The 14560-nt window shown below is 49.6% G+C and overlaps 2 protein-coding genes across 4 annotated transcripts in view; both read right to left on the bottom strand.

The window, feature by feature from the left end:
- Positions 1-599: 599 nt before the first annotated feature.
- LOC124191355 lies at positions 600-5133 on the bottom strand. Its single transcript, XM_046584537.1, has 4 exons — positions 4694-5133; positions 3716-3912; positions 3070-3612; positions 600-2972 (listed from the first exon to the last, which is right to left on the bottom strand). Exons 1-4 carry the CDS (start codon positions 4758-4760, stop codon positions 1143-1145), a joined length of 2637 nt encoding a protein of 878 aa, XP_046440493.1. The 5' UTR covers positions 4761-5133; the 3' UTR covers positions 600-1142.
- Positions 5134-5265: 132 nt separating this feature from the next.
- LOC124191354 (Down syndrome cell adhesion molecule-like protein Dscam2) overlaps positions 5266-14560 on the bottom strand; it is a 75180-nt gene continuing 65885 nt past the window's right edge. For 2 of the 3 annotated variants that reach the window (XM_046584535.1, XM_046584533.1), the window contains exons 8-22: positions 12059-12278; positions 11064-11530; positions 10680-10998; positions 10454-10610; positions 10105-10386; positions 9927-10046; positions 9701-9865; positions 9330-9629; positions 8890-9251; positions 8213-8810; positions 8007-8146; positions 7779-7932; positions 6776-7705; positions 6338-6709; positions 5266-6253 (exon numbers count right to left, since the gene is read on the bottom strand). In XM_046584535.1, coding sequence (XP_046440491.1) covers positions 5763-6253; positions 6338-6709; positions 6776-7705; positions 7779-7932; positions 8007-8146; positions 8213-8810; positions 8890-9251; positions 9330-9629; positions 9701-9865; positions 9927-10046; positions 10105-10386; positions 10454-10610; positions 10680-10998; positions 11064-11530; positions 12059-12278 — 5077 coding nt within the window. In that variant the 3' untranslated portion in view covers positions 5266-5762. The remainder of the gene's footprint in view (positions 6254-6337; positions 6710-6775; positions 7706-7778; positions 7933-8006; positions 8147-8212; positions 8811-8889; positions 9252-9329; positions 9630-9700; positions 9866-9926; positions 10047-10104; positions 10387-10453; positions 10611-10679; positions 10999-11063; positions 11531-12058; positions 12279-14560) is intronic. The other variant, XM_046584536.1, reaches the window with a different exon arrangement.

A 14560-nucleotide genomic window follows, 5' to 3' on the forward strand; every position in this document is an offset into this window, starting at 1 on the left:
CAATGTGCTGTCATCTAATATTCATCGAGAAAAAAAGAAAGTTCCGCTCTCTCATATACACAAACAGCCATAACTATTGCTGGAGGGGGGCTGGAACTGCTACACTGTCACACATCTCCAGCAGTCGCCCACTCACAGTGTGTGTGTAGGCCGGCATATAACAATAAAGGCGTATAGACAACTAAACTTTATCCATCCGGCATTCACTTTTAATGATGAACACTTTTCTCTCTTATACATGTCTAAGAAATATATTGGACAGCACAAAAACCGGGCGGCCGCTATTCCATCCGGCGGATCGATATAGATCTTACCCTCGTCTCTCCCAACAATCGATGGGCGGAGTGTCGTAAATAATTTTCGAACCCCCCGCCATAAAAAGTAGATAGTATGTACATCCACACACAAGTTGTCAAATGAAAATCAAGAAAATTTGTCTGTATACAAGAGAAATTTCACGTTTATTTTCGTCACGACTTTATGTCGACCGTCACAAACGTTGTGGCGGTCGGGAAACTTTTTTTGTACAACCCCGTCATACACACACACATATGGAAGAAGAAACAACATTTTGTTCAAATAATTTTTTTAAGAAAAAAAAAGAAGGAGGGGGGAAAACGTGAACATGAAACTTTGTTGTCCAATTTTCATCAATGTCTTGCTCTGGCCGGCCCCTGGGCAGCAGCAGCCAAATAAGAAGTTACACGGAATTTATTTTGTTCAAAAACAAAAACAAAAAAAGGAACTTTTTGACGGTTTTTGGTGTGTACGTGTGTGTCCGGAGGGTGTTTTACGTAATATTGATTTCATCACGGGGAAAAAATAAAAATGGTTATTGGCCGCAACGACGAATGTGTCACAACCACGAAAGAAGAAAAACGGAACCGGAATAAGATGAAAAATCAATTTCTCACAAGAAAGAAGAAATATTAAATTGACGATTTTTCACGATCACGCAAGGTGCTTCACAGGGGTGCTATAAGAAATTCACACGTCCACCTTTCCTTTCGCCCCCTCGCCCAGCCCAGTGAAAAGATGACGTCATGTAAAATTCAGTCACAACCATTAAGGGCCATCAATAATAATTCCCCTCGCATCACAAAGGTGGAACGATCAATAAAATAATTCAAACGATGAAATAATCATTCAACAGCTGAGGAGGAGGAGGTGATGGACGTCTTGACTTCCCTCCACTTGCGGACGTGAGAGGAGACGCTGGCCAGTGAAATCATGACGCTGAACCCGAAACTCACCACCAACACCATGACCCACGGGTAGTAATAATCCTGGTAGTAGCTGCTGTTCCTGCTCGTGCACGACTCCTCGTCCAGTAAGGAGCCAAAGAGGCTCTGCTGGGGGCAGTTGATCCGGCCGTCGCAGACGAGACTCTCAGGGATTGACCAGTTACTGTCCGGACACGGGAATAATGACAAGATGCTGCTGCTGCCGTTGGCACCTGCTCCGGCTGCTGCTCCTATTTGTCCCTCATCGACGGCTGAAGATGATTCAGGAGCGCTACTGCTGAAGAGGACGTTCCACTTGAGCAGGAAACGAGCCCTGGGATTATTGGCCGTCTCCAGTTGGACGTGCAGGTAGCGCAGGCCGAATGGACTAATGAACTCGGCGTTCATGGAACAAAATTGGCCCGTCCTGTTGTCCATGGCCACCGCCTGGCGGAGACGTCGTCGCTGCTGCTGCTGGCCATGTTGGTGTTGATGGTGTCGGCTACTGTCGTTTTGACGGCCGTGGTAGCCCAGCGACACGTGACAATTATCGGCCGAATCTCCCAGTTGGTCGGTATTGATTTTCAGGAGGATCCGATCGTTGTCCGGCACCTCAATCAGCCAGGTGCAAGATTGATTACTCCGCCAGGGAAGGAGATGAGTGCTGCTGGCGCTGCTGGGATCGGCCGTCCAGCGGATCATTCCGCCCTGATCGTCCTCGATCGGGTTACCGCATCCGCTGTCCTCGATCCAGCTGTAATCGATCTGGAAGCGGTAAATGTCGGGATCCTTGTACGACTGGTCGTAGATGTGTTTCAAATCCAGCTGGACGTCCAGCCGATTCGAAGCACTCTCCACCACGATCGGCTCCTGGCTGTTGCTGGACTGGCAGAAACAGTGGAGCAGGTCGCGATCGGACACCAGGAGCCAGTCAAAGTCCTGGCGATCCGAATCCATCCTGGAACACTCGTCGTCGTCTCTTCCGGGCTCACACTGGCGGATCGGGTCGAACACCATCTGCCGGATGACGATGCGGATGCGGTAATCGTCACCGCCGTCAGGAGCCTGGAACCGGTAGCGACACTTGAGCTGCCTGTGGCGCATCAGAAGGAGCCGATCGCCGATCAAGTCGATCGTCCCGTTGGAATCCTCCAGGATCCTGTCGCACAAAGTCTCGGCCACCGCCGCAACTTCTTCCGGCAGGAGCATGTAGAACAGACTGAAATCCATCTCCGATCCAGTCATGGATCCTCGCAGACTGGTGAACCTCAACTGGACGCGATCGCGGACCAGGAGCGTCGGAGTGGACGTCTGCAGCTGCTGCTGGCCGGCCGACGACGACGAGTTGGACTCGCAGATGGTCATCTGCTCGGCCGGATCGGACGACGTCCGGTGCAGTTGCAAGCGATGGAAGCAAGTGGCGTTGTTGTGACTGGTCGTCGTCCAGCTGCTGGACAACTTGTTATTGCTTTTCGAATGGATTTCCAGCCAAATGCGGGCGGACGTGAGCGTCCAGGTGCAATCGACGTGGCGAGGGAACCAGTGACGCGGTGACACGACGGATCCCTGCTGATAAAACTGTCCGCCTCCGCCCACGGCCGTGATGGAATGATAACACGGAGAGATGATGCTGTGATGATCCGACCGCTTCCGCCGTTGGTGGCTCACACTCAACCGGAATCCCTGATGGAAGAACCCCGACGGTGAAGTGATCAGTTCCACCATGACTTGACCACTCTGAGCAATGATCTGTAATTATTTCAATATTTAATTCAATTAAATTGAATTTAATTAAGTTTAATTCAATTAAGTTTAATTTTCAAAAATCGATTATTGATTTTTTTACCTTTGGAAAATTTCCGCGCCCGCAAAATTTGGCCACCTGTTGGTACTGCTGGTGTCCGGCTAATTTCTCGTGAATGATCAATCGATCGGCGTGGTGGCTGCAGTGCTGCTGCTGGTGCGGATGATGGAGTCCCAGGTCGTAGCGATCGCCCGGCTGACCGCCCAGGACGACCTGCCAGTCGTCACGGTCGAAAAGGACGCGATAGCGGCAGGTGACGTTGCGCGGATAGGCGCTGACCGGATAGAGCGGCGACGACAATCGGCAAACGTTCGGGCAGTTGCGGATCAGAACGTCGCACTGGTGGCCGCCTCCGCCGTCGGAATCCGGCGTCAGGCTGTTGGCTCTCAGCATCTCCGGGTAGCGCTTCCGCAGCGCTTCCGCCGACAGGACGTCGAAATAGGCGTTAAAGTGGTCCGGCTCCGAAACGGGATGGGCGTAAAGGGTCAAACTCTTGGCCCGGGTCAGATAAGTTTGCGAATCTCCGCTCAGCCGCCCGCAAAAAGTTCCGGAAGAACTTTCCTGATCGTCCATTTCTTCGACAAACTATTACACAACAACAACAACAACATCCGGTCGTCATGTAATCAAAAAAAGTGATGAGGTAATCATTTCGATTGTGCTGCTGGGCAGGATATGAGATCCTTACTTTCAAGTGGCCGGTGGGGCAACTTTGATTGAGGAATGATCGGCCCATTTGGAAGGAGCTGAAGGCGATTTCGATCCACCAGTGCTGCTGCTGGTCGCCACCGCCAGCAGGAGGCCGGTTGGGCAAGCGGAAGAAGCAAGGGCCGGCCCCGAAGCGATGCTGGAAACGCACCCGCGGCCACAGGGTCACGTTGCAACCTGACGTAATCATCATGGCGATGGATAGAGTTATTTTTCGTGAGTATGTCTTACACCTTTTTCTCACGACAACAAAAAAATAAGGATCGCCCGGCGTCCCGTCCACCGAAAATTCGACGTGACGGGTCGTGGGGGCGTTGTTCGGGACGGACAATATTGGACGACGTGTTAAGTGCTTCCAAATGTCGACTGCTGCTGGGGGGGAACATCTTCAAGTTTCTAAAAAGGATCCTGACAATTGAGAGAAAGTGCGGGACGCCCAGTCAAGCCCAGCCCAGCACAAACAACTATATAGCTGGAAGAGAGCTCCTAATCAGTGACAGGCCCTCCAGGGGGGAATGGATCGGTTGAAAAGGGGCGAAACAAAATCCGATTGGGAATATAACAAATTCCAAATGCAATTGGCGGAGCTAAAATAACAACAAACAAGCTGGGAAACTTGCTACTTTTCGAGAAAACATTTAAAGATCTATTAGGATTTGATCAAAGTTATAGACGCTGGGAAGGAAAGAGGGAGAAAATAGCGCCTGGAGCAATTGTCGCCCAAACGACTTGGCCGGATAACTATCTTTTTGTTGTTGTTGTGTTGTCGTGATCCGGCAAAAGCCATAAACAATGGCCATTGGGTGTGATGCCGGGGGCCGATATCATCTCACAGTGACGGGAAAATTTTCTTCTTATACTGTTTTATTTTTATTTCTCTCTCCGCCCAGCATGTACATGTTACATATAAATATAATCTTAAATGTATTAGGATGTTGACAGTAGAAGTAGTAGGTACCTTTGACGTCGTGTAATTGCAGAATGACGTTGATGAGACAGTAGAAATAAAAGAAGACGTGCTCCATTTTTCTTATATTTCCGACCGCCTCCGGCTATCCGTCGGCGAAAGAAATAAAAAAAAAACACAACACAATTCCGGCGACTGACGAAAAAACCGGGGGGAAACTGTGCACGGATGAACTGACGATGTACAACTGAGAATGAACCCCCCAAAAGCGGAATTTTCTTCCCATCTACTTCTCCGCTGCTGCTGGGCGGCGCATGCGCCTTCCGGATTTTTTCCATTTGCCATTCCGTCATCTCTCAACCATTAAAAAAGAAGGGACGACCTTCGTCTTGTGGTCTATCCAAAAGTCTCTCCTTCGATCCATTATGTTTATATTTACGTCCGGCTCCTCGTTTTATGTTAAGAAAGCAGGTCACGTTCTTTTCCAGCGTCAAATCGGTCCCCTATTCAGGAGCTCCGGAATAGAAAGAACAAATTCGACCCGTGTGCTCCTATTGTGTGTGTTGTGTGTGTGCCATGTTTTGTTTTATATCTACGTGATGCCATAGCCAGATGGATTGGTCTAAAATTTATAGACTTTTATGTCTGTGTCTTGTGTGTACATTGAAAAGGAGTGGATGGAGTACGAGTCACGCGCCGGAAGAATATCTCTTTTACGGGGGTTGTTATTTTATAGAGAGAACTGTGCAGGTTCTCCTTTTAAAATATATGTACAGAGAAAGAAAAAACAAAAAAACAATGTACATATACACAAATAACGGGAATAACAGTGTGTGCCGGGTTGGGGTGAAATTCCGTGTGTGCGGATGCGACATTCAAAAAAGCGATCCAATAAATCGCCATAAAAAGAAAAAGAAGAACAAGAAATTCGACATGAAAGGAGATCAGTTTCACTCCTCCCGGAATTGAGAAGGGGAGAGAAAAATTGGTTTTACAATGAACAACACGAGCGTCGGATCAAAAATCCCGGCGGCGGATGGAGAAGAGAAAAACACACACACACGAAATTTGTTTTCTTTTGATGTGTGAGCGGATGAAATCAAAAGTTCTGGTTGACGGATCAAGGATTGTAACTCCAAGATCCATCCGGACGTCTGGCGTTGACGTTGGAGGTGGAACTGCGGCTGTGCTTCCTGACGGCTCGTCCGACGCTGTTCCTTCCGGACGACACAGGTGGATGCTGGTGGACGTGATGGATGGGCGTGTTCTTGGGGTAGATGGTCTCCGCTTCGCCGTAGAGGCAGTCGCCGGCCGGCTCGCACGACGGCCGGTACGGCGGCACCGGCGATCGATTCAGGTGGCGGTAGACGTGGGCCGGATGCGGAGGCGGAGGAGCTTGCGACATGCAAGGCAACGTCGGATGGTGCCCGTACAAAACGCCGTTGACGTCCGCCTCGATGCTGTTGGGCGAGTGGCTGTCATCCGGACGGCCTCTGGACACCACCGACGGGGCCGACATGAGCGACCGGCACGTATCCATCCCGCTGATGGGCTTCAACGTGAACGTGGCGTACGGAGTGATGTCGCCGTCGTCGTCATCATCGTCGTCGTCTATTCCGGGCAAATAAATTTTTAGGCGCCAAAATTCAAAAAAATTTAAATAAAGGCGGGAAAATTCAAATTGACAAAATGTACCGAAATCGATTTGCTTCCGCAAGGAGTAAATGCTTCCGTTGACTCCGTTGGCTCTTGGCAACGACCGGCCGTGCTGCTGCGGCTGGTACTGATGGTTGTTGTCGTCGACCGGCTGGTTGTCCAGCTGCTCGGCCACCGTCCTCAACGAGTACTCGCTCTTGGCCGACATTCCGGCAGCTGCGACGGCCGAGGCCGCGTTGGCCTGATACTCTTTCCGCTTGTGGACGACGTAGGTGATGGCGGCCAGCGAGAAGAGCAGCATCGTCCCCGAAATCGACATGGATGCGATGACAATCAACGATTCGTAACTGATGGACTGGCCGGCAGATGCCAACATCGGCAAGACCTCGAAGGCCGTCCCGTTGTACTCGACTGCGTGTGAAATTGAAACTTTAAAAATCGAATCGATATTTTTTTTTTATCTTTTCTTTGTTTAACCTTTTTTGCCGGACATCCGCCGGACGGTGTAAGAGGCGTGGTGGACTCCGGAGTCGCTAGAGGCCGTCAATTTCAGATGGTACGTTTCGTCCTCGATAAAATCGCTGACTTTCAACATGGGCTGCTCGTCCGGATTGAGATTAGACGCCAGAGTGTTCCAGCTCCCGTGCGAGTGATCCGCCGAAGGACTGGACAACACCGGCCCTTCTTTCTCCACTTGGAAGGAATTGATCCGGCAGCCACCGGTCGGCCAGTGATCCAAATGGAGGAATAGGGTGGCCGGCATAGCGGCAGAGAAACCGAATAGACTCGACAATTCCGGCCAGTTGGCTGGACCCGATCCGCGGGTCATGGCTCTCAGTAAAGGACTTTTCTGGCCCAGGCCGATTTGGTTTCTAGCCTGGACTTGGAGCTCGTACTGGGTGCCGCAAAGGAGTCCGTCCAGCACGGTGCCATCCTCGCTTCCGTCGACGGATTTCTCTTGGACGGCCGAGCCGGAGAATGCCGGCCGATAAAGAACAATGTACTCCAAGACGGCCAAAAGGGTTCCCAACCGGCTGTTGCTGCTGGACGGTTTGTTCCACCACAACCGGATGGAAGAAGTCGACGTCGGAGTCACCGACAATTGAGGGACTTCCGGCGGACGGAGTAGATGCACAGTGAAGACCACAGCGTCCCGTCCGTGTTGGTTGCGGACCGTGCAGGCGTAGTCGCCTTCCGTGTTCCTGTCCACATCCAGCAGCTGGATGGCGCCATCTTTATCCCAGCGGTAATTCAAATGCGGATTGCTGCTGAGCGGCTGGCCGGCAAAGGTCCAACTTTTCTCCACCGGATTTGTTCCAGCCGTGGGACACGGTAAAGTAATTTTGTCCGTCCGATGTTCTTCTTCGATCCAAATCGTCCTGGAGAATTCCAATATCTTGGCGCCATCTGATTGGTTGGGGATTAATTAGTTTATTTTTGGTTTGGCGGGAAATTTGAATTTTTGAATTTAAATTGTTACTTTTAGCCGCCGGAGAAATAGTTAAAGTTCTAGACGGGCGACTTTCTCCAGCTCGACCTTTGGCAGTGACGCTGATCTCGTACGGACGATTCTCCACGAGCTGGCCAATCTGGTGTTCCAAAGCGTTGTCCGATTCGTGATGCATGAACCTTTTCTGTGTTCATCAAAAGTTTTAGACACATTTTCCCAATTTGAAATTCAGAAATTGAATCTCAAATATAATCTCACCACATCCTGAGTGACGGTGTCTTTGATTTGGATCACGTAGTGCGCAATCCGGCCGCTAGGGGGTGTCGAACGACGCCAAGTCACCAGGATCGAAGAGCTGGACAGGCTAACAGCTTTCACTTCATGGACGGCCACAGGAACTTGAAAAAATCAAATAATTTCAAATTAAAACGAACGAAATTCGTTTTCAAATAAATTGTTCTTACCCGTTTCATCCGTTTGGCAGACGACCGGAACACTCAGAGGGCCACTTCCGGCTCGATTGAGTGCCGCTATTTGGATGCTGTAATTCTGGTAGGCCTGCAATCCGTAGAGGACGGAATCCAGGACGTTCGGACCGACCCTCTTCGATTCCGGGCGGAGGAAAGATGAAACCTCGTCGGCTAAAACGATCCGATGCCGGTTGTTGCTGGAAAACACTTTGTAGAAAATCCGGAAGCCCTGCAGGTGGCCGTGGTATTTGGCCACGGTCGGATGGGCCCAGGTCAGCTGGATGGCGTCGGCCGACAGAGTGACGCAATGTAAATTAACCGGAGAGGATGAAGGAGGAGCTTCCGGTGTGGTCAGGGACACCGGCGGATCAGATTCCGGGCCAGCACCCATTCGATTCAAGGCTCGGACGGTCACAGCGTAAACTGTGGCCGGCCGGAGGTCTTCCACCGTCACCTGGACACGACGGACAGGTCTGAAATCCGTCGTCGTGTAGGCCACACTCCGCTGGACGATTTGGCCGTTTCCATTGGTCTCCAGGCAAGTGACGGTGAACGTAACCAAACGGCCGTTCCAAGTTTCTTCACTGGGCGGCTGTCAAAAACGACAAATTAAAAAAATTGATTTAATAATCGAAATCAATTAAAGTTAATTGATTTAGAAAAATAATTACCAGCCAAGAAACGAGTGCTGAGCGGGAAGATTTCGATTCCGCTTGCACGTGCCGCACTGGACCCGAAGGAACTTCTTCGTGAGTTTGGAACTGAAGCGGAGCGGAAGGCGGGCCGATTCCGGCCGAGTTGATGGCATTGACCTGGACCTCGTAGACGGTGAACGGATGGAGATGAGGGAGAGTGACGAGACTCCGCCCCCTGGCCTCGATCGTTTGATTGAACGTCCAGCCGATCGTTCCCGGCCGGGTGAGTTGGACCCGATATTCCAGCAATGGATCGATATCCTCGTCCAGCCACTGCAATTCGGCCGACCGGCTCTGGACGGACGTCAGCTGAAGTTGGCCAGGAGCCCTGGGAAGTTCTTCAATAAAGACAAAACACACAAAGTTGAATTCTGGATGACTGGCAGTTTGCACGACGGCATTGACATTAGATTTACCCTGGACAATCAAGCGGATGTCGGTGGCGTCACTACCGTAAAGATTGGCCGCTTGACAGACGTACATTCCGCCATCATCCGCCTCGACCCGACTGATGTTCAGGTCGAGGAAATCCCGGCCGTCCGACGCCACACTGGAGAGCTGGAAACGATCCATTTGCTGATGGGATTCGATGAGCTGATCGAACCGCTTCCAGTGGACGGTCATGGGCGGATCGCCGGAAGCTTCACACCGGAGAACAGCTTCCGATCCGGTTGGGAAAATGGCGCCACTTGTGTGAATCCGCACTTTGGCAGCCGCTGGATTGCGAATCAAAATTGATGGTAAATGGCGGAAATAGAAATGTGAAAATACACATCCGGCGGATTACCGTTGACGCTGATGCGGATTGTTTTAGACACGGCGTTGCCGATATTGTTGCCGGCCCTGCACTGGAAAAGTCCCTCGTCATTTTTGGCCATCTTGGAAAAACGGATGGATCCATCGGCTAATAATCCGATCTTGCTGGATGAATGGACGGGAATGTTGTTTTCACCTTAAACCAAAAAATTCAAATCAAATCAAAATCTTTTTGGCGGGAATGGATTTCAATTCACCTTCAATCCGGAACCAGCGGACGATGGGCGTCGGCATTCCGTGCACTTGACAGGGGATGGAAGCCGGATAGTTTTCCAGCAGGGCGATATCTTGCGGCTCAACGATCCATTTGGGTGGAACTAATAAATGAATTGAATGAAATTTCCATTTGGGAACAAATTTTTGGGGTAGACGGACCTTGAACGAGAAGAGTGGCGCTGTGACTGGCCGCTTTGGCCAGATTCCGGGCCGTGCAGGTGTAGATGCCACTGTGTTCTCCGCGGAGTTTCTTGAAAATGAGCAAACTGTGGAATTCGCCCGTCTGCATCTCGACGTTGAGATTATTGGCGATGGGCCGCCCATCTTTGGTCCAGCTGACTTTAATAGGCAAATCGCCGGAAGAGATGGAACAAGTCACTTGTGTACGTCCACTGTCCTGAACTTGGATGGGGAAACCAAACGGCTCAATCACCGGAGGCCCTGGAACCATTAAAAGATAATCATGAATTTGGTTTCAAAATGAATAATTAATTAATAAGGTTAATACGGATGATTTCGACGTAAAGGGCTTTCTTGGCCATGGATGAGCCGGAACCTTTGACCAGACAAGTGTACTCTCCATTATCGACACCTTGTTCCATAGTGGAGATCCTTAATGTTCCATTAGTAAACGGCTTGTACTTGGCGTCCGTATCTCTGATCAGCTGGCGGATTAAAACAATTCCGGTGAATTGAAACATTCCAAAGAATAATTAATTAAATTAAAAACTCACCTGACCACCTCTTAGCCACGAAATGGATTGGACAGGATAGCCGGCAAACGGGCAATCAAGGTAATAATCCTGTCCGGCCACCGCCGTCTTGTTACCAGCCCACCGGATGGCCGGAACTCCGTAAACGTTCAATCTGGCGCAGTGCTGCTCTTGAGAAGCCGCTATCGTGTCCAAATGATCCATCTGTCCGGCTCCAAGGGCCGGATAAATAATGGAACAGCAATAAAGTCCGCCGTCCTCCACTTCGGACGAACTAATGTTGAGATAACTCCGGATAATTCCGTTGTTGTCCAGCAGATGCGACGATATCGAAACTCTGCTGAAGTCGAAAAGTTGGTTAAAGATGAAACTCACAAAAGTCGGAATTTCGTTTCTATTTTTTACCGTCCGGATGTGTAGGGAATCGTCAAGGAATCGACAGTCCAGGCGATAGATGGCGGTGAAGGGCTGAAATTGCTGGCCAGAGAGCATTGCAGATAAGCCGGCCGGCCCGGATAGACCATCTGTTCGTTGAAAACATCCGTCAGTCGAGACGGGGCCGTGTCGCGAACAATCAGCTCGGCGCTGGCCTGTACTTGCTGGTAACTGCCGGCCAGGGCTTGGGCGGTGACGGATTGCTGCTGGACCTGCCCACTCGTGTCCACCCGTACGAAGCACTGGTACATTCCGGAATCGGTCACAGCTGCCCGATTCACTCGCAAGACGTTGGCCTGGGGCAGATAAAACCGCCCGCCATCTACTGCGATGTCCAATCCGTTTCGCGTCCAGCGGATGGACGGCGTCGTTAATCCAGGAGATAACAATCCGGACACGTTGCATGTCAGCTCGGCCGGCTGATTGACCCCGACAACCTTTTAGAGAGCGGAGAACAACCCGGATGAGAAGAAAATAAAGAAAAGAAATTTCATTATTCACATAGTGAAATGTTGATGAGCCGGCCCGGAGGGTCCGCTTCCCATCCACTTAAGAATAGAATAGTAAAAAAGGAGGGCAGGGGGAGATGGCCGGCCCTCCAGGAAATAACTGAAGAGATCAAAACACTTGGACAACGTCCCTCGACTTAATTGGAAGAAGCTCCTTTATACAGTGCGGATGGGAAAAAAGAGATTTGATTTTTTTACTCCGAGCTGGATCGATTCCAGGGCTTTCTGTTCGGTCGTCGGGGTGTCTTTGCAATTAGACAATGACTATCTCCTTTTGCCTTCTCTTTATTTGGAGGGTGCCATGAAATGTGAGAATGGAATAAGTCAGCGCTGGATCGTCGTGTGTAGTCTCGACGTGACCAATCGGAAATTCCGGCCAGGAGCGAGATATCAAAGCGCTTTGGATGAGGGGAAAAGAAGAAGAAGAAAAAGGGGAAATTTGTCCTCTCAACTTACTTGACGTTGGGGTTCCAGTCGAGCGCGCAGGGGTCCGTGGACGTTCAACTGGAATTCCGATTCCATCTGGCCTTGACTGTTGGCCGCCTGGCATCGATAGCGGCCGGCATCGTCGCCGGCGGGCTGGCCGATGCGGAACCAGTCGCCCCCCGTCGTTATCCGCCTTCCATCCGTCACCAGAGCCACGGCCGCTCCATTTGAAGGATTCACTTTAAACCACCTATAAAGAAAATCAAATTGAAATGGAAAATGAAATTAAAATATGTCGAGGATCACATCAGACGCCCGAGAGCCAAGGAATAGGAAAAAAGGAAATGGATACCCCCCTCTTTTTGGGGCGGAAGGGAAATGGATCTCTAGCCGGAAAATTCATTATTTCGGAGAGATGATGGCGCAGCAGATGTCAAATTGGAGTGGATCTAACTGGGAATTCACACACACACACACAGCCCTCCTCCCAGCCCGCCCGCCTATTATTACTAGACATACAATAAAGAATGAAATGGGGACACGCAAAATACATACAAGGAGCCGAGAGAGAGAGAGAGAGTGAGACGGAACGACAGCGGCAGCCGCCGCCCGCTTAAATTATCGATCGATCCTGTCAGCAGGAGGAGCTTCTTCTTCCCTTTTTTGCTTGGCTGCTGTCGGCGAGAGTCTAAAGTTTTCGCTCGTCTCTTCTCATCATCATCGCAGAGGAAGAAATAAAAGGAGCCCGCGTCTCTCAGTGTGTGTGTGTGTGGTGGTATTATGTACACCGGCGATGAAGGGGCCCCAGAAGATAAATAAAAATGTCTCCTAAATAATGCCGAGGAATTATGTCAGAAATCCTGACGATGATGAAGAATTGAAGGATTTTCAGACAAAAGTTCCGAGACTCCGGCTCTTTTTATAATTTCCAGGCAAAACAATTGACAGTTGAAAAATTTCCCTGGATTATTATTTAAAAAATAAAATAGGGGCTCCTGAGGTCGCGGGGCGACGATCCAATCACACATACACACACACACGGCTCCTATATTTGTTGAAGAAGTTGTAACCGGGAAAGCGCCAGCACACGTTGGCAATCTTGGCCAATCAAACTCCTTTTTTTTTTCCTTCTTCTTTTATTCTTTTGTATTTGGCTCCTTATCTGCTCCTTACTCTTCCACGAACCCAAAAGTCGCTCCTTTTCTCCCCAGGATCAGGATCCAGTCACACACACACACACACACAAGAAAAATAACACGGTGGCAGACAAAATCTGGCCATCATTTTCTTTCTTTTAACCGGAGAGAGGAGGAGTCACAGGAGCAGCAGCTCCCGGTAAAATATTACATCCGGCACGGATTTGTATCGAATATCTGTTTTCAATAAAAATTTCTTTCTTTCCATCCATCGAGGAGAGATCAAAGGCGCACGGATGGAAATAGGAGCTAGAGAAAGCTCGTCATCACCATGACGACCGCTCCTGTGTATACATTTCAGCCCAGGATGCATGGAGGAGGAGGTTCTTCCATCCCTTTTTTTCTCTCTTTGTGTTGTGTGCTGTGTGCGAGTGTGGCCGTGCCGGAGTTCAATCGATGGATCATTTCCATTTGCTCACACACACACACGCGGACGGACGTGTCTGTGTAACTTGCACACACACACACACACCCGTCCGAGCTGCAATTGACATCATCTATTGACATTGCTCACACGGAAGGAAGAAAAATAAATAATAAAAAGTTCAGCGTGTCTGTGTGTGTGTGTGAAATGGATATTTATACACGCAGTATAGATATGGATATATATAGACCATTCCGGACGGAAAAAAATGATTTAGATTTGCCCATCTTTTTGAGAGTTAGAAGTACCCCGCTGTCGCCATGGCAACACCAGCAAATCTTTCTGTTATAAAATGGAATCAATTATGAAGAGGAGTTGAGAGAGAGAGAAGAATAAATTCCCGAATACAAGTTGCCCGTCTATTGTTGAAAAGGAAGAATGACAACAACAACAACAAAAAGACGGTGCGGAGGGGTTTTCGCCTACGGGCAAATGTTGTTGCGCGTGTAAAAGACTTTTTGGAGGTTCTCTCTCGAGAGAGAGGAGTGCGGAAACAATGGGGGCGGAGAAAGTTGAACAAAAGGTTCCGCCCGGAATAGAATGCGGGGAATATATAGAAAACCTTTCAATACATGTTGGAATCCAGCAGCAGCCGAAGCAGCAGCAGGCCCCCAAATACTAATTTGGTCCCTGGGCAGGGTCGTCTGTTGCTGCTCACTTTTTTTCTCCTTCAAGGAAGGAAAAAGTTTTGAGGGCCAGCAGCAGACAATAAAATAACAAAAAAAGGCCTCCGGAGTTATATCCGGGCCGGAATAAAAAATAAAAAAAAGTTTCTCTTCCTCCCCTAGTTTTTAATCTCCCACGGGCTTGTTTGTGTTATACGTATACGTGAAAAGAAAAAGTTAGTCGAGAGATGAGTGACATTTAATGTGTGCGGTTGCCTGCACACATTAACTTTGATACTCTAATACA

This window comes from Daphnia pulex, chromosome 3, assembly GCF_021134715.1.
Source record: "Daphnia pulex isolate KAP4 chromosome 3, ASM2113471v1".
Lineage (NCBI taxonomy): Eukaryota > Metazoa > Arthropoda > Branchiopoda > Diplostraca > Daphniidae > Daphnia > Daphnia pulex.

Coding starts and splice junctions, on each gene's coding strand:
- LOC124191355 (XM_046584537.1), bottom strand. CDS start 4,760: ATGGAGCACGTCTTCTTTTATTTCTACTGTCTCATCAACGTCATTCTG. Junction 3,913..4,693: donor GCAATTACACGACGTCAAAG/GTACCTACTACT, acceptor TGATTACGTCAG/GTTGCAACGTGACCCTGTGG. Junction 2,973..3,069: donor GGCGCGGAAATTTTCCAAAG/GTAAAAAAATCA, acceptor AAATAATTACAG/ATCATTGCTCAGAGTGGTCA.